Raw genomic sequence first — 24,807 nt, 5'->3', positions numbered from 1 at the left:
ATAGCAGGAATGTGTATTATTAGGAATGATTATGAATTATTAGGAATGTGGAATGTGTATACAGGAAAGTGACTGGCCCAGAGTGAGAGGTACTGACCGCTGCTGCTGCTGCGGACGGCTGGGCGAGTATAAGCCCGACTCGGCACTGGAAGGCATCAGGTTGGCCTGCGGAGCTCCGGGACCCATGCTGCCGTCCTGGCCCATCCCTGGCTCCTGTCTGTAAGGAACAACAAAGAAGGATGGCATCAGCATACAGTACGAAAGAGGCTTTCAACATCGGTAGGTCGGAGAGAGACGCCACGCATCAGTATAACAGCACCTCAGGAGAAATCAGCAAGTGAGAGAGTGAGGAAAAAGGATAGGAGAGCACTATCATGTACTACATGAAAACAAACAGTGGATTGCGAGTGATCCGAGAGCGGTCATTACCTCCTGTCGTATCCCGGTCCGTAGGGGTATTGCTGCCTCTGGCCCATCTGCATGTTGCCCATGGGTCCTGGAGGGCCACGGTTGAACTGCTCTACCATACCACTGTTGGGACCTGGTCCTGGAGTCATGAACTGCTCTCCAGCTACAAACACACAGGCAACACTGCTTTAGACTCAACACTCGTCTTCTGTGCTGTATGATGCCTGGGATACTAGGGACATAAGAGGCCCAGCGGACCCAGCAGCCTGCACCCACCTTTCCTCATGCCACCGAAGGGGTCTTTGTTGGGCTCATAGGGGCCCATGCGCCCCATCATCTCAGGCCCTCCCATCCCAGGCTGATAGCCGGAGTTAGGGGTCATTGCGTTCCGTCGGGAAAAAGCGGGGTCTCCACCATCAGCGAAGGGGTCCTGCAGATTCACACTACTCCTAAGAAGGGTAAAAAGAGCGAGAGAGGAGATAAATTAGCAACAACAATTTTTCAATTGTGCTGATCAGTTTGGGTCCCCTTTGAACGGAGAAATCAATAAGGCTTTTCTAAATTGTGGGTGCATTGAGGGAGAGTAAAATATTGACTGGTCTAGGGCAGTAGTAGCAGGGTGGATGCAGAGAAACTGGGGCGTACCTGACCCCTGGCATAGGGGGCATCTGGGTGTGAGGGGTGGAGGCTGGAGTGGGGGGCTTCACGTCTCCCCCCTCTGCCATGGAACTACTGGTAGACTGGGGCGTCTGCGGGCCCTGCAGAGACCCAGACCCAGCTGCAAGACAGAAACAAACACGTTAAAGACACGCGCACACACAGTATACAATCCCCCCTTATTGTAGGAATAACACTGAGATATAATATAAAGTATTCTCCCCCACCCCAAGGATAAGAAGATGGTTCATAGTAAGGCAAGATCACTTCAGCGTTTAGATCCTGAGGTAACCGCTGGTGACTCTGGAATGCTTGCTGCTTTTGGCACTCTTAAATCCCATTAAGAAATTCCCATGTGCTGCACAGAGGAGTGCAGTTTGAGTCAGGCTTGCTGGCTTTGAGCACACAGCGAGCACAGAATCCTTCAGCTCATCTCAGCATGCCAAACTCCCCCCCCCCACCCCCGCCACCCCACCACCACCGCCAGCACTGGAGCCACCAGGAAAACAATGATCCAAACTCAGACTCAATCAGATTATCCCACGGTCCAGAGAGAGTGAGACAGAGATGTGTGTGTGTGTGTGTGTGTGTGTGTGTGTGTATGTGTGCGCGCGCGTGTGTGTGTGTGTGCAGGGCCACATGTGTGGGCGTCCATGCCCAAGTGTGAGAGCGCATGTTGTGTGGCGCTCATCCTTAGCCCCGGCTCAGGACTCCTCACTATTAGCACGCTCGTCTGATGACTCATGTGTTCCATTCATTAACTGGCAGACACACTGGGGTCATTGGCAGGTCACATTTATTCACATTCTCACTTTGCACTCTCATACACATCAGCCTGCCCTCCCCCTCTCTCCCTCCCTCCCTCTGGGCAAGGATTTCCCTCTACTAGAGATGAAGAGAGGGGGAGGGGGGCAGAGGGGGAATCTCAGGAAAAAAAAAAAAAAAAGACAGGAGGGGGAGGGAGGGAAAAAAAGCGTGTGACTTTACACACACAACCCAACCCCTTTTCCCATTCATCATTTTCTGGCTCAGCACAAATCTCCAGGGAGTTGTGCCTCTGAAGCCCAGGGCCAGGCATCATCAGGCATGGTACTGCGTAATACTAAGGGCATCAGCCGACGAGCCGGGTCCCAACCCCCACCCCCGGCAGACATGCTTCACATCACAGGGGATACCCTCATACAGCCCCCACCTTCCCCAGCCCCCCCTGGCACTGACTCCACACACCCCTTATATGACAGCCATGGACAACTGACTTGAGCACGTGGCTGATAGTGGCATGCTCCGCCAGGCAGGGATATGCGAGGAGCCTCTCCAAAACAAACTGTTTTTTCAGGCAAGAACACACACACACAAATACACACACACCCCCAGGGGAGGGGTTCAGATCACTGGGAGCAAACCCTTTTACCTCCTGCTCAAGACGCAGTAACGCATGACACGGCGAGCCTAGAATGTTTAGCTTAGACTACAGGATGGCCTTTGTAAGCTGTTTGATGAGAATAAACTCTGAATGTTGGTTCATAAAGATAACGGTCTGCTGGGAGGGGGCGTCAACGTCCAAAGCAAAGACCAACAGAAGCGAGAGGAAGAAGTCGATTCAGCCCCAGCGCGTCTTCGCAAATGCCAAGAAGTATTCCCTCGGATATGCTCATGAAACTGTCCTGAGGACAGCGACCGAGGCACACACCCATGACTTACTACCACGGCACTATCATTTACAGCTACTTTACCACAAGCCAAAACACCAGTGATTTATAGAGGAAGGCGGCTCGAAGGAGATGACAAACGATCGTGTTAGATTGCCTTTTAACATCACAATTAATAGGATACAATAAAACGTACTAGTTTATGGGGACATTATATTGGGCAAGGGAAGCAGCTGATTTGATAAATAGCAGTTACCACACCAACCTTCGGGAGTATATGAAATATTATTTTGTTCATTCAATTTGCATGTAATTTAATCCATAACTCAATTTGAATACAGAACGTATGTGGGGGGAATCCAGCACTGACCTGGGCTGGGAGGCTGGACCTTGGTTTGGTTCTTCTTGCCGTCTGCGTTAAAGATATCCGGGGGTGGGTCCTCCCCGCGTTCGATCCTGCACTCGAAGGCGTACAGACACTGGATGTACTGCTTCTTCAGAGAGCTGGCGGCGCTGCTGGAGGTGCCCACGTTCAGGTTGGTGGCCAACTCTCTCCACTTCTTATTCTTGTTCACCTGGTGGGCGGCAAAAAGTAGGAATCACTTACAAATTCATATCCAGAACTCAGAACTCTATGTGCTAAGACATAAAATGTCTCAGAAAATCATGAAAACCGACAAAGATTCATGACTAATTGGTGAACCAAAAAACACGTTCCAAAACATTAAATTCTTGGCTTTTAGCAGACACCTTTACCCAAAGCGACTTACAACAAATACTTTTTGTCTAAGTAAGTGAATCTTAAGTATCTAGTAAGTAATTAGTAAATAAATCTATGCTAGGACCAGGGGCCATTGGCAGTCACAATGCACGCCCACATAAACACACACACACACGCAGTTTAAGGCCTTGTCCACACTACACCGTTTTTTTTGTAACCGGGGTTTTCCCTAAAAAAAGAATCGCGTCCACACAATCACAGTTATAAAAAAACACCATCCACACAAAACCGCGAACATTGTTTAAACCGCGCCAAAAATAACCAATAGCGTCTGGCTGCGCCCCTTGGCGAATCAGAAGTCTGGAAAACAGCTACCATTTCCGGTCATTTGGCTATCACCTGTTGCTCCCCGTTTACAACTGCGACAGAAAACTTTGTTTGATTCTTAATAATATCCCGCACCGAAACATGGGAATAATTGACAATTAATTCATTGACGTCCATTGATCCATGGTTGGCACAGATAATTTTTGTTATTGCAGATTCTGTCATCTTCGTAAATAACGACGCTCCCCAGGCACGAAATGGAGATCACGCAATTACACTGCAGCTGTATAGGCTTTGTAGAACCATTTAGGATGAATCGAAAGCGAAACTTAAAATCTTGAGCCACCAGGCATGCGCCTCGCTCGGAGCGTTGCCGTCTGGGCTCTTCCATCAAATATAAACGAACATACCGTGACACTCTAAATTACGCAGCACATTGCTGGAAATATAATCATTGCTTTGAAAATTTAACTCACAATTATGGTCACTTTTATGTTTGTTTATACCATTTCGCACAATTGACGTTCAAGCCGAAAACCCCGGTTTTCCCGTATACACCTCTCCGCTGAAACCGGAGTTTCTACAAAAGTTCACCCTGGCCGGAGTTCTCAAGAAAGCACGGTTTCAGTAACCGCGAACGCCGGGTGCGTGTGGATGGAAGGCAAAACCGGGTAGAAAAACGCCCGGTTTAAAAAAAACGGAGTAGTGTGTACAGGGCCTAAGAGGATCCCACATACCTGGGTGAGGCCTCCGATCTCCTTGACGGACACATAGAGTCGGTAGAGGTCGAGGGGCTTGCGGCCCACGGCTGGTAGGTTGTTCATGCCCATGGCTTTCTCCTCGGCGAAGGACAGATAGCGGTCCACCCACATTTTCCTCTCCGGCTCCGGGCCCAGCTCATACAGCCGCGTGATCTTCTCATTGGTAGTCGTGGAAGAGCTCGACTTCTACAGCGGGGGATTGAAGAAACAGTCAGGAGGAGCTTCACCAAACACGTACACGCTCTCCATACAAATCAGTGGTACAAATGATCGGTATTTAAACCTACTGCTCTCGTCAAGGTACCTTTTTCGGTGTCGGTGTCGTTTCAGGTTTAGGCGTCCCCTCCACTTTATTGTTCATCTTCTGGGCTGGGTTTAGCTTCACATCCATGCCAAACTCAGGACTAGGAGCCATACCTGGCAGATAGTGAAGGAGGGGGGAATCATTTCAGATTTTAGTCAATGCAATAAAATGCAAACTGTTATCAAACAGTGTCCCTCAGCACCAGGGCAAAACATTAAGCACCCGTCAAAAGTAGGAACATTTTGCCATTGGCAGGTCAACCTGTAAATCTTACCAGCCACTTTGGAGGCTAGCCAACAAAGGTTCACAAATACTATGCGTCAATTTAAAAACAAAACTGACGTGACTGCATGAGAAAACATGCAGGGGAAGATATTTAGTGGCATTTTGACAGGCCAGGTGTGAAAGCCCACAGGAGTTGTTTTGTGCATTGAGTATATTGGTTTAAAAAACAAATGTGGCTGGTTAAAAAAAAAAAAAAAAAAAAGAATCAAGAGTGGCTGATGAATTTGCTCATCCACCAGACACCGTGGCTGGTCAACCAAAGAGTAAATCAGAATCGCTTTTATTACATCCAATGTACAGGTACACAAGAGTAACATTCTTAGGCTTAGGTTCTTCCACATTGGAATTGCAGCAGGATACAAAATCAACAACAATAGAATAAAGTAAAATAAGTAATATTGATGTCATGCCCTACTCAGCCACTCACCAGCCGAGTTGTTGGCCATGTTACCCCCCATGGGGTAGGGTCCTCCCTGGTTCATCATGCCCTGCATGCTGTTCATGGCCGGGCCGTACGGGGACCCTGCTCCCATCATGCCCTGGGCCATGTTGGGGTAACCTGGTGGCCTGGGGGAAGACAACCACAACAACATTATAGAACAATTACTTCACTGAACCATTCCGAACACCACAAGGATATTCAAAAATACTACATGTTGAACTTTGTTAATAGTTTAACAGACATAAGGGATTGATAACAACATCTTACTTTTACTGTCCTAACCCAAACCCTAACATCCTCAGTCCTCCCTCTCTAACTGTAGCCTCAGTCTTGTTCAACAGTCCCTCCCTGATTTTCACTCTGCTTAGCTGACTCAAGAGGACAACTGCCTTACCTCCTCTTGCATCGGTTTCTGCAGCCTTCTCCAAAGCCCAGAATAAGAGTCACTGAATAAGAGTGTGACTCACAGCCTGCATCCCTTGCCCGGCTGGTAGGCTGATCTACTAGCTCCATCTAGCCTGCAGCTGGCTCACACCTTTACCACAAATCTGAGCCTGCGAGTGGAAATAACCAAACAATGACTTTTCAGGGTCGCGGACACACACATGCTCTTACACACTTGCACGCACGCATGTATGCACGCACGCACGCACTCACACAGCTCTTATCCTGCAACGTGATGATTAATCGTCTGGCTCAGTGGAGTTTCACTGAAGGTACACTGAAGGTCAACGACCCTCAACGCTAAACTGCTCCCTCGTGTCTCCTACTCAAACACTGACTGATGCTGGCCGTTGTCATTGAAGAGCACCTGTTGTGTATGGAGTTGGAGGGGCCGTGGTGCATGGCGGCGCCAGCCTCCTTCCTGTTCATGCCCGGGGGAGGGCACATCCCAGAGGCCACCTGAGGGGGCATGCCGGCCATGTTGGGGCCCATCCCAGGACCGTAGGGCCGCACGCCCATCTGCCCCGGGGCCATCCTGCCGGGGGGCATGCCTGCATACGGAGCGCCGCCGGCCTGACCAGGCATGCCGGGGTTCATAGAGCCACCCATGCCAGGACCCTGGTAGTTGGCGTTGGGCATGCCGCTGTAGCCTGGCTGTCTGGGGTAACCTATGGGGAGAGGGACAGCCAAAAATGTCAGAACCAGAGCAAACACAGCAAGCATCCTTGGCAAAGGCCAGATGAGGACTTCAAAATGTTCCTTTAGAAAATAACTTACGAGTGGAGTGTAGGAGAGACCTGTGGTGAACCTTGCGGCTTCTGGGTCTACTGTGTGGTGCACTCAAACCCAGCCTTGTGTAGAGCAAAAACCTTACTGTAGAGATCCAGGTCTAAATTTAAATCCACACCGACTCTGTTCTGACAAGCTGGCTGATGAAGCAGGATCTAGATGTTGGCTGGAGAGTGTCTGATATGACTAATCTCAGTACTTCTTCAAAGCCCGTGAAAAAAAGGGCCTCTGAGGGGAATGTTAAAATTATATATTTTTTTATACATCTAGGCTACATATTAAAGCAGCTTCAAAGGTTCTCTGTATCTAGGCTACCTAAGAAACCTGGTGATGGCACTAGGATGAGAATTGAAAAAAAGACAGAATATTCATCTTTTCCAAACAGGGCAGAGAGCGAATCGAGCCTTTTGAAATGAGACAGCACTCCACATGACAATCAAGAGCTTTGTTACAGCAGCAGCCGTTTTCCTCTGCAGAGGAGCACATGGCTACGCTGCTCTGATCTGTTCTGTAGGACAGGGTGATAATCAATTCCACTTTCATTTTGTCCTCTTTTTCTTCCTCCCAACTTCCCCCCCCCCCTTCACTTCCCTTCTGTCTACGAGCCGTAAAAGGCCTCACCTTGAGGGCCGTACTGCCCGCCCTGAGGCCCGTAGGTTCCCATGGAATTATTCTGAGGGTAAGGACCCATCCCAGCATGCATCTGGCCTCCCGAGGACTGGCGTGGGGATAAGGCGGAGCCAGGCTGTGGGGACCCGTACGGAGGCATCGCAGGGTTCCGCATGTACACTGGAGATAACAGGTCAGGGGTTAGCTACACTCTTCGATGTTGTGCGCTCTTGTCTCTTGAGACATGATGCTATTTCTGGCCGCTACCTTTCCTTTGCGTTTGTTTATACACATATTGGACAAACATAGAAGTGGAGAGGATGTCTGTCTCTCCAGCACTCACCCCTGTCCTGGCCCATGGCTGACTGGGTCATGGAAGAGTGCAGGATTCCATCTGACTGGACGCTGGGCGGCCTGGGAGGCATCTGATTGCCTGAGAGAGGAAGGTCAGACACGCTCTGCATCATGAGAGATGTCGCTTTTCTTTTTGTACAACAAAGCTTAGTGTTTAAACAACATTGCGATTAAGACATCATTTACTAGTGTTTTACTAGTGTTTTTACAACCCTTTGTGTGTGTTATAGTTGAGTGTGTGTCTTTATCCACCCACCTGGAACAGCAGCAGGAGACAGGGGGCCGGAGCGGGAAGGGGTGACGCTGGCGGGCGAGCCCACGGGGGAGGGCGAGGGCCCACGGATGCCCGGCAGGTGTGGCGAGGTATGGGGTGAGAAGGGCGACTGGGCAGGGTTGCTCTGCTCACCCTGACTGCTGGACACGCCCGAGGTGCTGACCCCTGGGCTCAGAGCACCGTCTGCACCGGTGGGCAGGTCATCAATGGAGCCAGACAAGTCCTGGAAGAAAAGAGGAGAGAGGAGTTAGAGAGGGTTTCGAACACGGTATGGTTGTTGTTATGATGGATTCTGTTCTTTATATCCCTTGCGGTGGGTTCTCATTCATTGTGGGTTTCACTACATGGTGCAAAAAAAAATCTGTGTAAAAAATATATAAAGAAGGCCTCCTCCATGACCAGGGCCTAGAAAAGGAAACAATAGATGTAAGGATGATCCATTTCAGCAGACTCTCGAATCATGCGGACAACTTGAAAAATTAAACAAGATCTCAAAACATTTATCTGGTGACAGGAAGAAATAATCATAAATTATTATTATTCATAAATAATAAATCATTGCCACTGGGTACATTTTCCAGCTCAGGCCTTTTGCACCATGTGGTAGTGTTGTTATTGAGTGGAATAGCTGTGCTGCTGGTCATGACACAAAGGCAGGCAGGCATAATTATGTTTGTGAGAAGGTGACTGTTTACACACTGGCCATCCTCACGTGGATCCCATGTGCTGTTCAGAAATGCAAGCTCATCTGCCAGTCAGATCAGGAGGGAGGGAGGGAGGGAAAAAAAGTGGAGGGAGGAGGAGGGACACACACACACACACACACACACACACACTGGAAGGTGGCCAACTATTCCCATAGAAATCTCACACTCGCAGGCTGGCTGCAGCCCCGAAGCTGGCGGTTTTGCACTTGAAACGGCGCCCGTTGCTATTTTTGGGACGTGACCTGACGGAGGAACCCCGGAGGGAGCGACAGGAGGAGGACGCTGATTCAGGCTCCCTCACCCTCTCTCTCTCCCTCCTTCCTTCCTTCACTCCCTCTCTGCCAGCACACACAGGAGCAGTGACACTGTAAGCCTGCATGTGTTTGTGTACCCCTCCCCCCCATGCCATGTGTAACCCAAAGGAGAGCTGAGGTGTGCGTTTGTGTGCATCCCACATAGCAGTGGCATTGCTCATTTTAGTGTGTTTGGTTTTGGGGTGTGTGTGTGTGTGTGTGTGTGTTACCAAAAAGGACACTTGGATTGTGTGTTAGCGTGTCCGCCTGTGTGCAACCCAGAGGAGTGCAGTGGGGTACGGTGAACGAGCAACCGGGATGCAAGTGAATAATCCCCTTAAAAAGCTGTGGGGCGATCTGCAGAAACCCAGCAGTGTCAGCTGACCCCCCCTCCCCCCCCTCCCCCACTCTGGGCTGAGCACAGACATCACAAGACCAGTCATCTGATGGCCAGGGCATGTCAGGCTAGCAGCCACAATGACCGCTTCAGCGGAGATGCAGCCCCAGGGGTCAGAGCACAGGGCCGACCCCAGAGAGACTCACCCACCTCTCCACCCCCCCCGGGCCACAGGGCAGAGGTCAATCCCCTAGGCCAGCGGTCGGGAACCTATGGCTCGCGAGCCATATATGGCTCTTCCGGTGACGGCATATGGCTCCCAGACAATTGGGTTGAAAAGTAAAAAAAAAAAAAAAAAAGTTGAAAAAAAAAAGTTCAGTTTGGAACTGATTTTAAAATACTTGTGATATTGCGTAATAATACTGTGTCATTTTAAAGTAAACAGAAATTAGTTTTGAAGTTAAATTTCACGGGACTCTTCACGGGACCCATGACCCGTGACCCGTGGGTCGGGTCGGGAACCAATGTCTCGCGAGAGTGTCAGAGGTCGTTGTAAAGGTGAATAAATAAAAAACAATTTGATCAGATAGTGAACTAGCTTATACGCTTCAACCCTTGTAACGAGAAAGATGGCAAAAAGAAAAAAAGACGATGATTACCGTGCATTCCAGGCTGCGTGGACAGAGGAATTTGCATTTGTGGAGATCGCAGGATCTGCGGTATGTCTAATATGCAATGATAAAATTGCATCGATGAAACGGTCAAATATAAAGCGGCACTTCGATACGCATCATGCTTCATTTGCATCGAAATATCCAGCGGGGGACAGCAGGAAAAAGGCATGCGAGGAGCTACAACGGAGAGTGCAGACGAGTCAACAGCAACTGCGTGGGTGGACCAAGCAAGGTGACGGGAATTCCGCTAGCTTTGCGGGTGCTTTGGCAATAGTCAGGAATGGAAAACCATTCACAGATGGCGAGTATGCCAAAACATTCATGCTTGATGTGGCCAATGAACTGTTTGATGACTTCCCAAATAAAGACAAGATAATCAAACGAATAAAAGACATGCCTCTGTCAGCAAGAACTGTTCACGATCGTAGCATCATGATGGCAAATCAAGTTGAGGAAACACAAATTAAGGACATAAACGCCGGGACATACTTTTCTCTCGCGTTAGATGAGTCAACAGATGTTAGCCATCTATCTCAGTTCAGTATATTTGCCAGGTATGCTGCAGGTGACACACTGCGTGAGGAAAGCTTGGCTGTTTTGCCAATGAAAGGGACAACCAGAGGAGAGGATTTATTCACGTCTTTCATGGAGTTTGCTAAAGAAAAAAAACTGCCGATGGATAAACTTATTTCTGTCTGTACTGATGGTGCACCCTGTATGTTGGGGAAGAACAAAGGATTTGTAGCGCTTCTCCGTGAACATGAAAAGAGAGCCATCCTAAGTTTTCATTGCATCCTGCACCAGGAGGCGCTTTGCTCTCAGACGTGTGGCCAGGAGCTAGGTGAGGTGATGTCGCTGGTCATTCGAGTGGTCAACTTCATTGTTGCCCGAGCTTTAAATGATCGCCAGTTTAAAGCTCTGTTAGAAGAAGTTGGGAATCATTATCCCAGTCTGCTTTTACACAGCAACGTGCGTTGGTTGTCAAGGGGAAAGGTGCTCAGCCGTTTTGCAGCTTGCCTGAGTGAAATCCGGACTTTTCTTCAAATGAAAGGCGTCAAGCATCCTGAGCTAGACAACACTGACTGGCTCCTGCAGTTTCACTATCTCGTGGACATAACAGGCCATCTGAACCAGCTCAATGTGAAAATGCAAGGTATTGGAAATACAATCTCATCCCTTCAACAAGCAGTGTTTGCATTTGAAAGCAAGCTGGAAGTCTTTCTCAGGGACATTGAAACAGGTCGTCTTCTGCACTTTGTAACACTGCAACAATTTAGAGATGCATGCTTAGCAAGTGACTCCACTCAACATCTGGATCTCCAGCAGCTAGCTGGCTTTACGTCCAATCTCCTGCAGTCATTCAAAGCACGTTTTGGAGAATTTCGTGCGCGCACTGGTCTTTTCAAGTTCATCACTCATCCACATGAGTGTGCAGTGGACAAAATCGACCTGACATGCATCCCTGGGGTCTCTATGGGAGACTTTGAGCTGGAAGTTGCTGACCTGAAGGCATCAGACATGTGGATGAGTAAGTTCAAGACACTTAATGGAGAGTTGGAAAGTCTTGCGCGACAGCGAGCAGAGCTGGCGAGGGAACACAAGTGGACAGAAATGAAAAAACTTCAACCTGAAGACCAGCTGATTCTGAAAACTTGGAACGAGCTTCCTGTGACATACCACACAATGCAGCGTGTTAGTATTGCCGTATTGACCATGTTTGGCTCTACATATGTATGTGAGCAGTCATTCTCGCATATGAGGAACATTAAGACCAACCTACGCTCACGTTTAACTGATGGAAGCCTCAACGCCTGCATGAAGCTCAACCTCACCACGTATGAACCAGACTACAAGGACATCAGCAAAACCATGCAGCACCAGAAATCGCATTAAAAGTAAGACATATTTAATTTATTATATGTTAAAAATACTATATGGCTCTCAATGAAATACATTTAGAAATATTTGGCTTTTATGGCTCTCACAGTCAAAAAGGTTCCCGACCCCTGCCCTAGGCCGTGCCCAGTAGTCACACCTCACTGAGAGGTCACAGAGACAACCGCATTCTAATGAGGCTTAAAACAAGCAGTGTGACCAGAACAAGAAAAGGTCTGGATTTGACAGGAGCCGACGGTGGACATCAAAGAGGAGGAAATAGCTTTTTTTTTGTGCTACACACACACGCGCACGCACACACACACACACACACACACACACATAAATGCCCCAGATATCTCACTCAACCAAAGCTGTCAGTTGTGATCCCAGGGTAGATCCAGAGATGTGTACAGGGACTTGCCATGCGCACACCGGCAGCAGCAGCAGCCTCTTACCTACTCCTACTCTGCAGTCATTGATTTTCCCCAGCTCAATATTGCACAGCAGCGCCAGCGAGCCCTAGCCCTATTCCTGCTGACTGCACAGAGCTGGACAGAGAGAGAGCTTAATACTGGACTGGCTCTGCCATTCACCATACTGGCCACTCATCACAGAGGGAGAGAGACAGAGGGGAGAACGAGGGAAAGGGGAGAGAGTAGAGAGAGTAGGATGGATTGTGTGTGTGTGTGTGTGTGTGTGTGTGTGTGTATGTGTGATGGGGGAGCAGTGTATACTTGAATAAGATTTAAGATAGCCAAAAAACATATACCACAGAGCATTAACCAGGCAGTGTGTACCTTACTCAGAGACCCAACACTGTAGAGAGACCGAGGGAGAGCCAGTACTGCAGCTTTGTACAGCACTATGTTTCCCTATGTGGCAGCCATTTTGTGTTTCCTACTGTCTAACATGGAACTTCAATAGAGCTGAATTCAAACCTTAAGAAAAAAATGTAGGACAGCCAGACTAAAATAGGTTTTTATGAACACTCATTTTTTCGACAAATAAAAATGCCCCCAAAATAAACAAAACCCAAAAATCCCTAAAAAATAAAAGAAAAATTGAATAAAAGATGCTATCTTAAAAGGTGATTGCCACATTGCCTAACGTAAGCATGTTTTTGTCTCTACAACCACAAGTGTGCCACGCTGTCCTTTACTCATCTGCTTCTCTCTCAGGCTCTCCCGTCTAATGTATTCCATTTGCAGATTACTTCACTGAATCAATCAAGTCAGACCGGAGCCATTAGTCTGCCCAGCTTAGTTTTTTTTTTTTTTCACGAGATACAGAAAGTGGAACACAGAGGTGGTGAGCGTGCTGTATCAAGAGGGAGATAATGAAACCTATCTGGAATCCGTGAGCGGTGGCCAGTAGTGTAACAGGATCTGGAGACTAACGGGGGGTCCAGGGTTCAGCTCCCAGTCACAGACTCTCCCTGACCCTCACTCCCCCTCAGGCTTGCCTCATCTACTCCCTGGCAGGTTTCCTGTTCCCAGCCCTCCACACAGACAGGCTACGGAACAGAGATACGCACGCATGCACATAATATGCACTCTTATCCTCTCCAGAGAGGTGATGGGAGGGGGGAGGGATGGGGTTGCAGGAAAAAAAAACTGTCCGCGTCTCTAGGGCTACCATGGTTACCATGCTCCACGTGCGTTGACACATTAGTGCAGACACCGCCCCTCCCCCTCCCCCCCCCCCCCCTCTCTCTCCTCTTCCCCTGGCCTCCCTGTGAGCCTCACGGGGTCACGGTGCAGTCAGCTACTACAAAGAGGAGCCCGTCATTGTTACAGGAAGCACAGACAGACCAAAGCCATCCTCCCAGCTCTGCAGTGACTTTAATTACACACTCAGTCGCCGGGCCCGCTGAGGCAGCCTGAGAGACACACACACACACACTTTAACCACTCCACTGCATAGATCAAAGTATTTATGTTTACCTGTGTTGTAATGGACTGCAGTGTGAATAGGAAGGAACAGCATAGTTAGCTCTAGTTAGGGGTCATTTTGTTAGAGGCATGCTTTTCACATTCAGAGGGTCATGGAAAAGATGTGACAGTATCCCTTTCCAGGGGATTTCTTTCTTTCTTCTTTGTTTTTTTTCAATACCTGAACTGAAAGATGGCAGTCACAACCATTTCAAAAGATTTAATTTCACAGTTGTCACGTGTCGTCATGCCATGACATTTTACAACCCTTTTTTACATCAAGTGGGCACATGGCTCCTCTCATGACCTTTCAGAGATGGACGATGGGTGAGCATGGTCACTCCATCCACTGCTGACAGGGGCCTATTACTAGTGTTGTGGAGGGGGGAGGTGAGGGGCACAGACTAGGGTACTGGTCCCTCCATCATGTCAGGGGTGTCCCCTCCAAACAGGGACTGGGATCAACTGTAGGGGGCTCTGGGAAGCCCACTCTGGGCTGTTAAGACAGAGCAGCACAGCCCCAGCTCTGGGTTTGCAGGGCTGAGCTCAACCATAAGGGGGCACTCCCATCCCACAGTGGAGGAGGAGAGGGAGAGGAGAAGAGAGGAGAGGCAGGCCCCTGCCTCATACAGCAGCAGCCATTACAGTGTTCCAGAACACAAGGCTCATGAGAAACTCACGACACCAATGGTATAGTCTAACACACACACACACACACACACACACACACACACACACACACACACACCCTATAACCCACATAATGACAGATGATCACCGACATCAAAAACACGCCAACAACAAAAAAAATCGAATTAGCTGGGTGATATTTCAGTACATTGAAAAAAAACAATCAAATTAATACCAGCGACTCCAGAGCGGTACGTGACACTTTGACTGGGCCCCAAAAAGAAGAAGGTGTCCCTTCCTGGACCAGGCCGCGTCCTGATGAAGTCCTCCTATTAAAGAGGTTTGTTCCCTCAACAGGCCAGATCCCTTAGCTGCCCCAGATCCCCTGAGACAATCACCACTTCAGCAGGACAGCGCATGGGAAATGTAATTAACGGACAAAGTAGGGGAAGGAAAGTGTAATGGGGTAATAAAAACATTTGAGATTGATATATACACACACAAAATATATATTTAAAAAACTATTAAGATACTAACAAACTAATCAATATTGCGAAGCTGACATTTTCCTATTTTAGCAGAACATTATAATGGTTTCTTTTTGTCAGGAAAGTGGCTAGGATATCAGTAGCTTATACACATTCAACATTTGCTTAATTGAGGCTCTCTGAGTAGCACACACACACACACACACACACACACACACACACACACACACACACACACACACACACACACACTGCAGCAGTCTGTGTGTAAAGCAGAGCGGAGGGAGGAGGGGGTTGGCGGTCTGATTGCTGTGAATAATGGGGCGATAGTGTGTGTGTGGGGGGCCTTTTGTACTGATCACAATGGTAGCGGGGAGTCCCAGAGCACCACACAGATGCCCAAGTGAGGCAGACAGCTGCCCAGGCCGAGGTGAGGGGTGCTGGGATACAGAGAGCTGAGGAGGCTGGGGGCAGGGCGGGAGGCTCCAGACCCCTAGAGCCAGTCTGCCTGCTCACCAGAGCAACGCCCCTCCCACAGTGAGACACCCAGCAACCCAATCTAGAGGGCTCTGCCAAAGACTCTGACCCAGTGAATTTCTGAGAACAGAAAAATAAAAAGGTGACTTCACCAAAAACAGAGCTGTTTTCATACACAGTTATCCAGTCCCTCAGAGCAGGAGAGAGCAGAGGACAGACAGTGCTGCAGTCAGCCATGGTCTTTGTGCTGCAAAACTAGCTCAGCCCAGCAGAAATGGAGGAGAGAGGGGAGGGGCATGTGTGTGTGTGTGAGAGGGAGAGAATGTGTGCTGTGCGTATGTGCGCACAAGAGCAAAGCAGGGCTGGATTTTCCAGCTCAAAACAATTCACTGAGGCAAATCCAAAACAATACATTGTCAGCAGATTGAATTTTTGAAACTACGTTAATTAAAAATCACGTACAGGGAAAGGGAAAGATAGAGAGGGGGAGGGAGAGAGAGAGAGAGAAAGAAAGAGAGAGAGAAGGCGAGTGAGATGGAGCAGAGGAGAGAGAGGGGGGGGACAACGAGAATGAGAGACAACGAGAGACCGAGGCCCTGGAATCTGAATAAGACACGTACGCACAGGAAGCGCAGGCCCCAGAATAGCAACAGGAAACACGCCCCAGACACTGAATACTGCATCAGCAGCAGAGCCTCGCAAAACAAGGTTGAGCCGAGCAGCGTTACGAAAGCTGATTTACAGAGAGGCAATGAGAGGGAGAGAGAGGGGGAGGAGGTGGGGGGGGGAGAACAAGGCATGGGAAAGTGAATATTAGAAAAGAAATAGAAAGAGGAGAGATAGAGAAACCAAAAAGGAGAAGATAGACAGAAAAGAGAAAGAGTTTTCTACCCTATATATCGAAAGGCAAAAGGGTTGGGGCTGGGCAGGGAGGGGGGGCGGGGATTGCTCCAGAGCTGTGTCGCACAAACAAGCTGAGCTGCAGCAGGAAAGCAGAGCAGTGCTCAGGCTGGGGGTAGAGGATTGAGGGCTGGCTAGCGCGACTGGGAGAGGGCTTGGCACATGGTCATGAGTCTTGGCACATACGCTTATGGGTCATGGGGGGCTGTTTAGGAGATGTGGGTGGTCCACAGTGACGCAAGGCACTGGAGTTCTTGTGTGTGAAAGAATCCAAGGGAGGGGCCCATTTGGGTTTCAGTCTCTCACATACATTCTCATACACACACTGGACAACACAGTCCCTCTCATGTAAACGTTTTGAATTAAAATACTTGAGATGAAACCTTGTTGGTGTGGAAAAAAGGAGAGAGAAAGGGGTGGGGGGGGGGGGGGGGGACAACAGAGCGAGTGTGTGACCAACATGTGACCTTCCTCTCAAGTCCGGAGCGCATTCAGTCAGTCTCCACACATCAACAGTGGAGGAGAGAGAGCAAGAGAGAGAAAGAAAGGGAGCGCGCTTTGCTCATGGATCCCAGAATCCTTGGCGGTGCACAGGACCACAACCAAATGGGCGGGTCTGAGTAGGATTAGCCCCACATTGGGAAAGGGGTACAAAGGAGCTCTGAGAGGGCAAGGAGAAGATTAAAAAAAGGGAGCGGGTGGGGAGTGGGGGACAGACATTCCCATTCCCACGGGCTGACATGGAGAGGAAGTGTCACTTCCAGGGAAAGTGAAAGCCTGACACTGACAAAACAGGCACTTACAGAGGCTGCTCCCCTCCCCCTTCTGCACCAGCCCTACCCCCCCCCCCCCCCCCCCCCCCCCCAACACACACACACACACACACACACAGTGACAACAGACACACTTACACCTTCGCTCAAACCCTTCTAAAAAAGGGGAGGCTGATCCGGGTTGGATGTCATACAAGCCAAAACACAAAAACAAAAAGACAATTTGTAAATTAAAATAATTTGTAATTATACACAAAATATTCACCCTCTACACTTGATATAAATGCTCAGTGTCAAATCTGTGCATCGGAAAATACTAATGAAACTAGAGAGGTACAATTTCTGTGGAAATTGTGAAGTGTGCATGCTCGAAACCCATATCGGGGTATTTAAGCCAAGAAGTATACAGTATATCTCAAAAGTGAGTACACCCTTTAGATTTTTGCAAATATTCTGTCATATCCTTTCAGGGGATAACACTATCTTTATGAAACTTTGATATAACTTAAAGTAGTCAGTGTGCTGCTTGAATAACAGTATAGATTTATTGTCCATTGAAAATTACTCAGTACACAGCTGTTAATGTCTAAACAGCTGGCAACAAAAGTGAGTACACCCCATAGTGAACATGTCTAAATTGCGCCCAAAGTGTCAATATTTTGTGTGACCACCATTGTTATCTAGCACTGCTTTAACCCTCCTGGGCATGGAATTCACCAGAGCTGCACAGGTTGCTTCTGGAATCTTCTTCCACTCCTCCATGACGACATCACGGAGCCCACGGATGTTGGACACCTTGCACTCCTCCACCTTCCTCTTGAGGATGCCCCACATGTGCTCAATTGGGTTTAGGTCTGGAGACATACTTGGCCAGTCCATCACCTTAACCTTCAGCTTCTTCAGCAAGGCCGTTGTCATCTTGGAGGTGTGTTTAGGGTCATTATCATGTTGGAAAACTGCCCTACGGCCCAGTTTCCGAAGAGAGGGGATCATGCTCTGCTGCAGGATGTCACAGTATATATTGGAATTCATGTGTCCCTCAATGAAATGCAGCTTCCCAGTGCCGGCAGCACTCATGCAGCCCCAGACCATGATGCTGCCACCACCATGCTTGACTGTCGGCAAAACACATTTGTCTTGGTACTCCTCACCAGGGTGCCGCCACACACGCCGGACACCATCTGACCCAAACAGGTTTATTTTGGTCTCATCAGACCACAGGACATGGTTCCAGTAACTCAAGTTCTTGGATTCATTGTCTTCAGCAAACTGTTTGCGGGCTTTCTTATGCATCGGTTTCAGAAGAGGCTTCTGTCTGGGGCGACGGCCATACAAACCGAGTTGATGCAGTGTGCGGCGTATGGTCTGGGCACTGACAGGCTGACATCCCACTTCTGCAACCTCTGCAGCAATGCTGGAAGCACACGCACATCTATTTTTGGAAACCAACCTCTGGATATGACGCTGAGCACGTGGACTCAACTTCTTTGGTCGACCCTGGTGAGGCCTGTTCCGAGTGGAACCTGTCCTGGAAAACCTCTGTATGATCTTAGCCTGTGCTGCAACTCATTTTCAGGGTGTTGGCAATCTTCTTATAGCCAAGGCCATCTTTGTGATGCGCAATAATCATTTTTTTCAGCCGCTCAGAGAGTTCCTTGCCATGAGGTGCCATGTTGTCCAGCATTCAGAGAGAATTGTGCCCAAAACACCAAATTTAACAGCCCTGCTTATAATTTACACCTGAATCCTTGTAACACTAACGAGTCACATGACACCAGGGCGGGAAAACAACATCATCAGGCACAATTAGGACATGTTCACTATGGGGTGTACTCACTTTTGTTGCCAGCTGTTTAGACATTAACAGCTGTGTACTGAGTAATTTTCAAAGGACAATACATCTATACTGTTATTCAAGCAGCACACTGACTACTTTAAGTTATATCAAAGTTTCAGTAGGATAATGTTATCCCCTGAAAGGATAGAACAGAATATTTGCAAAAATCTAAAGGGTGTACTCACTTTTGAGATATACTGTATGCAAGCACACTAACGCAGAAGGTCTTCTCTGAAAAGGCTCTGTCATATGACTCCATGGCCTTACGAGTTGACCGCCTTGTCGGTCCGTCCACCCATCCATCCACAAAGACACAGACAAACACTCAGCAACCCACACAGCCACCCAACCCAGCCACCCACCCACCCGAGGCCAATCTGAGGACCAAATGATCCTGGGGAAAACCGTGGTAGGTAGGGTTAAACCTCAGCCTTGCCCTGGGCTTGAACAAAATCTTGGCTCACTTCACTCCACATGCTTCTGCTCATTATGGAAAACCAAAGTTCTTCTAGATAGTAGGTAGAAGGTATTTGCAACAGATGAGTTGGATCTCACTCTGCTTCTCATTTACCAGATAGGTATTTAGGCCTAAGCTACACAACGACGAAACACAATTTTAATCTCTGGCCACACAAGCGTTTTCTCTTTGTGACGCAAAAGAATCTCTGGTCATATGGAACCGCGTATTCAGGTACACTGGGCATGTGCATACTGGTAAATCCAGAAAATGATTTAATACCGTAAAATAATAGAAATCAATTCATTTTCATTCATTCGGTAGTATTGTCAACTCCCAATCAATCTCCTCTCCACTTACATTACGTCTGCATCCAAGGTATGGCATGTATACTTTATTTCATCTGTGTAAAAATTTGTTTTTTTAAAAAGAGCTGATGCATAATAAACTTTTTGCTAATTGTTATGAATGAATGAATGGTCTTTATTGTCATTGATATAGTACAGGTACCAAACAACGAAATTTGGGAGGGGGGGGGGCTCCCCTGGTGCTAGGAAAGAAAAAAACTGGAAAAAAACAAGAAGGGAAAGGAGCTGGTTTACATAAATAAAGGCTATGTACACTATCCACTATACCAGGGGTAGGCAACCTTTTTTATATGAAGTGCCATTTTTTTATTTTCTTGTTAGTCAGTGTGCCAACCACAATATCAACATTAATTATGACTCGACATCAAACCAAACCAAACAGACCAACAGATCTGCAATTTTATTCCACAACATGAACAACAATTTTCAGCAAAGAGCTATGTATGCAAAGCCATGTATGCTAAATAAACAGGCCTAACAGTCAACTAACTGAAACTTGAACAAAATTACCAACATAACATCTAAGACAACTAAAACGTTGTGATGCGTAGCACAACTTTAAGCAAATTGGTGCGCTCAATTTCTAACAAAGTTGCTAACTGCGCTCCCTATGGTTATCATTTTAATAAGTAGCTGGATGGTGATTATACAAGGGTCTTACTTGTATGAATTATAATTTATATTTATATAATTATTTGGTTGTTGACTTACTTGACTTATGCCGTTGAATCTCTTGCAGAGCAAAGGCCATCAACGACTCTTCTCCATCCATCACGGCTCTGGGCTTTCTTTTCCACCTCTCCCCAGCTGGTACCCTGCCTCTTCAACTCCGCCTCAGAGTCCCGCCTCCAGCTGTTTCTGGGCCTTCCTCTTTTCCGCTTTCCCTGTGGGTTCCATGTCAGGGCCTGTCGTGTGATGGTAGCTGCTGGTTTGCGCAGGGTGTGACCAATCCATCCCCACTTCCGTCTCCTGATCTGGCTCTCTACTGGCTCCAGGCTCCTTCTCTGCCACAGTTCCTTATTACTGATTTTATCTGGCCACCTGATTTTGAAGATGCGCCTCAGACAGATGTTGATGAAAGTCTGGATTTTCTGCAATGTTTTCTTTGTCATTCTCCATGTTTCTGAGCCATAGAGAAGGACACTTTTGACATTAGAGTTAAAGATGCGCACCTTCGTTGGAGTAACTATTTCCCTTGAGGCCCAGATGTTCTTCAGGATGATAAAGGCTGCTCTGGCTTTGCCTACCCTAGCAGTGACATCACTGTCTGTGCCACCCTGCTTGTCAATGACGCTGCCATGGTAGGTGAAGGAGTCGACTTCGCTGATGGGTCTGTCGTCTATGATGACGGGGGTGGTGTTCGGGGTGTTAATCCTCATCAGTTTGGTCTTTTCCTTGTTCATCCTGAGGCCTGCTGCAAGGGATGTGATTGAAAGCTGGGTGGTCTTGTCCTGCATGTGGTTATAGCTGTGTGACAGGAGTGCCAGGTCGTCAGCAAAATCAAGGTCATCAAGCTGTGACCAGAGGGTCCACTGTATGCCTTCCTTCTTGCCCGCTGTGATGGTCTTCATTATCCAGTCTATGACCAGGAGGAACAAGAAGGGTGACAGTAGACATCTATTTGGTTGTTACTTACATTTTATTCTTTTATTCCAACCACAACAAACATTTTTTTGTTTTTTTGCAAAGAGCTATGTATGCAAAGCCATGTAAACAGTCCTAACAATCAATGTGATCCCTGGCCCTGTTTTCCTTTGCTCAACTCCATTATCTGGGGTGGTACTTGGTCACTTTAAGACAAACCGGTCCAAAACTTTCCCGCAGCTTAGCCACCTAACCGCACACTGGGTTCAACGTCATAAAGGGACCAGGTAATTTGATTGGACAAGAGGCATTCCATGAGTGCTGATCAGATTTCCAGGGCGAATTTACGAACGCAGCTAGCGAACAGAACACGAAAAAACCGTCAGATCAGATATATAAACAGGTTATTTTGATAAACTGGACACATTTTGGGAATATATATGGTTACTTTCTCGCCTGAAAACATATTAAAACTTCATAAAATGACATGTTAACACTTGTATTGCCAAAATTACAGCTTTTAGCCAATGGAGGTTAAAATGGACGATTTAAATTGCCCGCTGCTAGCCGGTGCGAAATGCATTCTGGGAAAAAGGCGGTGGCTGCGCTTTTTTCCCATGGGTTGTATGTAAAAAGACGGCGAAAAGGCGCTGAAGACGGCGCTTTTTTCTAAAAAAAGACGTCAAGTGTGAACACCCCATAACACTTGTATCGAATCGAATTCAGAATTTTACTTTGAAAATTGGCGCCAGAATACGACTCTCGTGGAGTGGATGAGAGACTAGGGCTGCATTCGTAAATTCGCCCTGAGAGCGCCGGAGCGTCCCTGAGACCGCCTCTAGTCCAATCAAATTACTTGGTCCCATTGTGAGGTTGAACCCAGTGTGCGCGAATTTACGAACGCGGCCAACATAAAAATAAAATAAAAACATTCTCCCATTCTCGCACTTATTGCTTGCGTGCCACTGTTTAAGCTGTCGCGTGCCATAGGTTGCCGACCCCTGCACTATACTATACTGTACAAATAAAACACTGTGCTGTACTCTATGCTATGCTATACCTATTCTAACCTATTGCTGTACTCTATGCTATGCTATACCTATTCTAACATTTCCTATTCTCTGCAACCTTATGTACCTAGGGTTGTCATATTGCACATAGTGTTATTGCACATTCATTTAAAGTGTCGCAGTTTGCAGGCTTGAAATGTACACATTTGTGCCTCAGCACTACACCTGATTTTCAATCCAGCAGCTGCCATCAATCCGTCCAGACTGTCCAGGGCCCAGAACCTAGGTCTTTGCTGTGTTCAGGGCCTGGATGTCCCTGGGGTAGAAGCTGAGCTTCAGTCTGTTTGTCCTTGCGAACATGGTCCTGTACCGCCTGTTCGAGGGCAGCCGAGCAAAGTGTTCGTACCCAGGGTGGGATGGGTCTCTGCAGATCTTGGAGGCCTTCCTGAGGCAGCGTGTGTTGTACAGCTCTTCCAGAGAGGGGAGGGGGGCGCCGGTGATCTTCTGGGCCGTTCTCACGACTCTCTGTAGTGCATTCCTCTCTGCGGCTGTGCAGCTGGAGAACCAGTTGCAGATGCAGTAGGTGAGGATGCTCTCCACTGCGCAGCGGTAGAAGGCCACTAGCATCTCCTGTCCGATGTGGTCCTTCCTGAGGACTCTCAGGAAGAAGAGCCGCTGTTGTGCCTTCTTGAATGAATGAATGAATGGTCTTTATTGTCATTGCTATAGTACAGGTACCAAACAACGAAATTTGGGAGGGGTGGTTCCCCTGGTGCTAGGAAAGAAAAAAAATAACTAAAAAAACAAGAAGGGAAAGGAGCTGGTTTACATAAATAAAGGCTATGATGATGGCTGCTGTGTTGTTCTTCCAGGACAGGTCATCCTGTATGTGCACCCCCAGGAATCGGAGGGTTGAGACTCTCTTATACGTGCCTCTTGCTAAGATGTGTCTAAGACGATAATTAATATCACAGCACTGATTTATCAAGTGTAGGCTATTTATAGCACAAGACTTGCGCTGAATGGTTGGGTCGCACGCAATGCGCACATTTATACAGCATATGGATGTTACGTGCCTAATGCCTAAACTCTATGGTCACACTTGTTACTTGCCGCTTTCGACAACAAATTTTATTTAGCCTATATAGCACAAGTCATGCATCGAATGTAACCTAGTGCTAAACAGTATTAAGTAAACCACAATACATTTGTGGGTGTCCGCGTCATCATTATCGAAAAACGCACCCAATCGCCAACCACACGACTCCAAAACACCCTCCAAGCGTTATCGTCTCGTCACGTCGAGAGTCGTGTAGCCGTGAGGTGCAAACGATATCCGATCATCGCCGTTTCAGCCAAATCCGGCGCTGTGTTTAGCTGTTAGCTAAAGGCATAGATAAAAAGATAAAGATAAAAATCACCCTGCACTTCTGGATTTTTTTTTTTTTTGTCTTTACTATATTGACATGTCTTTTTTATTTATTTTTTATTGTTAGAAACAGTAGGCCAGTAGGGGTTAAAACAAGTTGGTGGTTGTTAACCATTTTCTAATATATTCAGATTTGACAAAGGCTTTCTCAGAGGAATTCATCAACAGAGGGTATAATCGAATAGTACAATGAACTTTGGTGCACTTAGTTGGCTCTATCTAGATTACTGGAGGTCGCAATAGCCAAAAGAAATTGACTCAGACTCAGAAAGCGGGCAATCACAGTGATTTGTCCTGACCAATTTCAGACCTGACAAACTTGAAAGAGCTGAGATCCTAAGCTTTCAAAGTCATAATTTGGAGAGCCAAAAATGAGAAACAAGGGAGTGTGAGCCCATTTCTCCTCGCCGAGGGAACGAATAATATGGCTGACGCATTTCAAACAGAAAAGGGAAACGTTATTAAAAGATGAATTCAAGTGAACACCATAACTGCAGTAATAGGGGAAGACAGTTTGCTGAGCTTGACAGTTAGAGAGTGAGTGTGTGTGTCCTGTATCCGTGGTGAAAACAAACACGGAACCAGTTCAACCCGCCCAGCTGGTTTCAGCCTCGCGGGCTGTTTCACCCCCCCCCCTCATCCAATACCCTTTCTCAAGCTGACTGTTGTTTTTCAGAGTCTTACTACAGTTACTGTACTGTAAATGATGATGCTGTACTGTGCTGTTTGACTTCTATATTCCCACATGACTAACAGCACACTTAACGTCATAGACTGGTTTTAGTACCTAGACTCAATGAGGTACAACAGTCATCATTTACAGTACAGTAGCTGAGGTATCGTCTGGCTGGCTTTTTCCCCCCCACATAGCTCTTTTGCTAAAAGACAGTCAACCTCAAGTGGTCTGAGACTATCTACCCAACATAACCTGCAAATGTAGCTAGTAGCTGGCAGGCTTTCTGACGCCCAGTGGCTTTAATACATGCCAGTGTTGCCTCTCTGCTACTCTA

At 47.6% G+C, this 24,807-nt stretch overlaps 1 protein-coding gene across 1 annotated transcript in view; it reads right to left on the bottom strand.

Annotated features, from left to right (window-relative positions):
* The window catches only part of arid1ab (AT-rich interactive domain 1Ab), a gene marked incomplete at its 5' end in the record, with an annotated part of 53,122 nt that overhangs the window by 5,154 nt on the left and 23,161 nt on the right, over positions 1-24,807 (bottom strand). Inside the window, 12 exons of the mRNA XM_080532435.1 lie at positions 98-217; positions 430-571; positions 685-857; positions 1,054-1,186; positions 3,085-3,289; positions 4,500-4,709; positions 4,828-4,940; positions 5,540-5,679; positions 6,366-6,666; positions 7,409-7,576; positions 7,740-7,829; positions 8,007-8,247. Of these exons, the coding sequence (XP_080388561.1) occupies positions 98-217; positions 430-571; positions 685-857; positions 1,054-1,186; positions 3,085-3,289; positions 4,500-4,709; positions 4,828-4,940; positions 5,540-5,679; positions 6,366-6,666; positions 7,409-7,576; positions 7,740-7,829; positions 8,007-8,247 (2,036 nt within the window). The remainder of the gene's footprint in view (positions 1-97; positions 218-429; positions 572-684; positions 858-1,053; positions 1,187-3,084; positions 3,290-4,499; positions 4,710-4,827; positions 4,941-5,539; positions 5,680-6,365; positions 6,667-7,408; positions 7,577-7,739; positions 7,830-8,006; positions 8,248-24,807) is intronic.

Source organism: Nansenia antarctica (assembly GCF_963989245.1).
Source record: "Nansenia antarctica genome assembly, chromosome: 5".
Taxonomy (NCBI): domain Eukaryota; kingdom Metazoa; phylum Chordata; class Actinopteri; order Argentiniformes; family Microstomatidae; genus Nansenia; species Nansenia antarctica.
The sequence above is the reverse complement of the archived record's forward strand: the minus strand, read 5'-3'. Positions and strand labels throughout refer to the sequence as shown.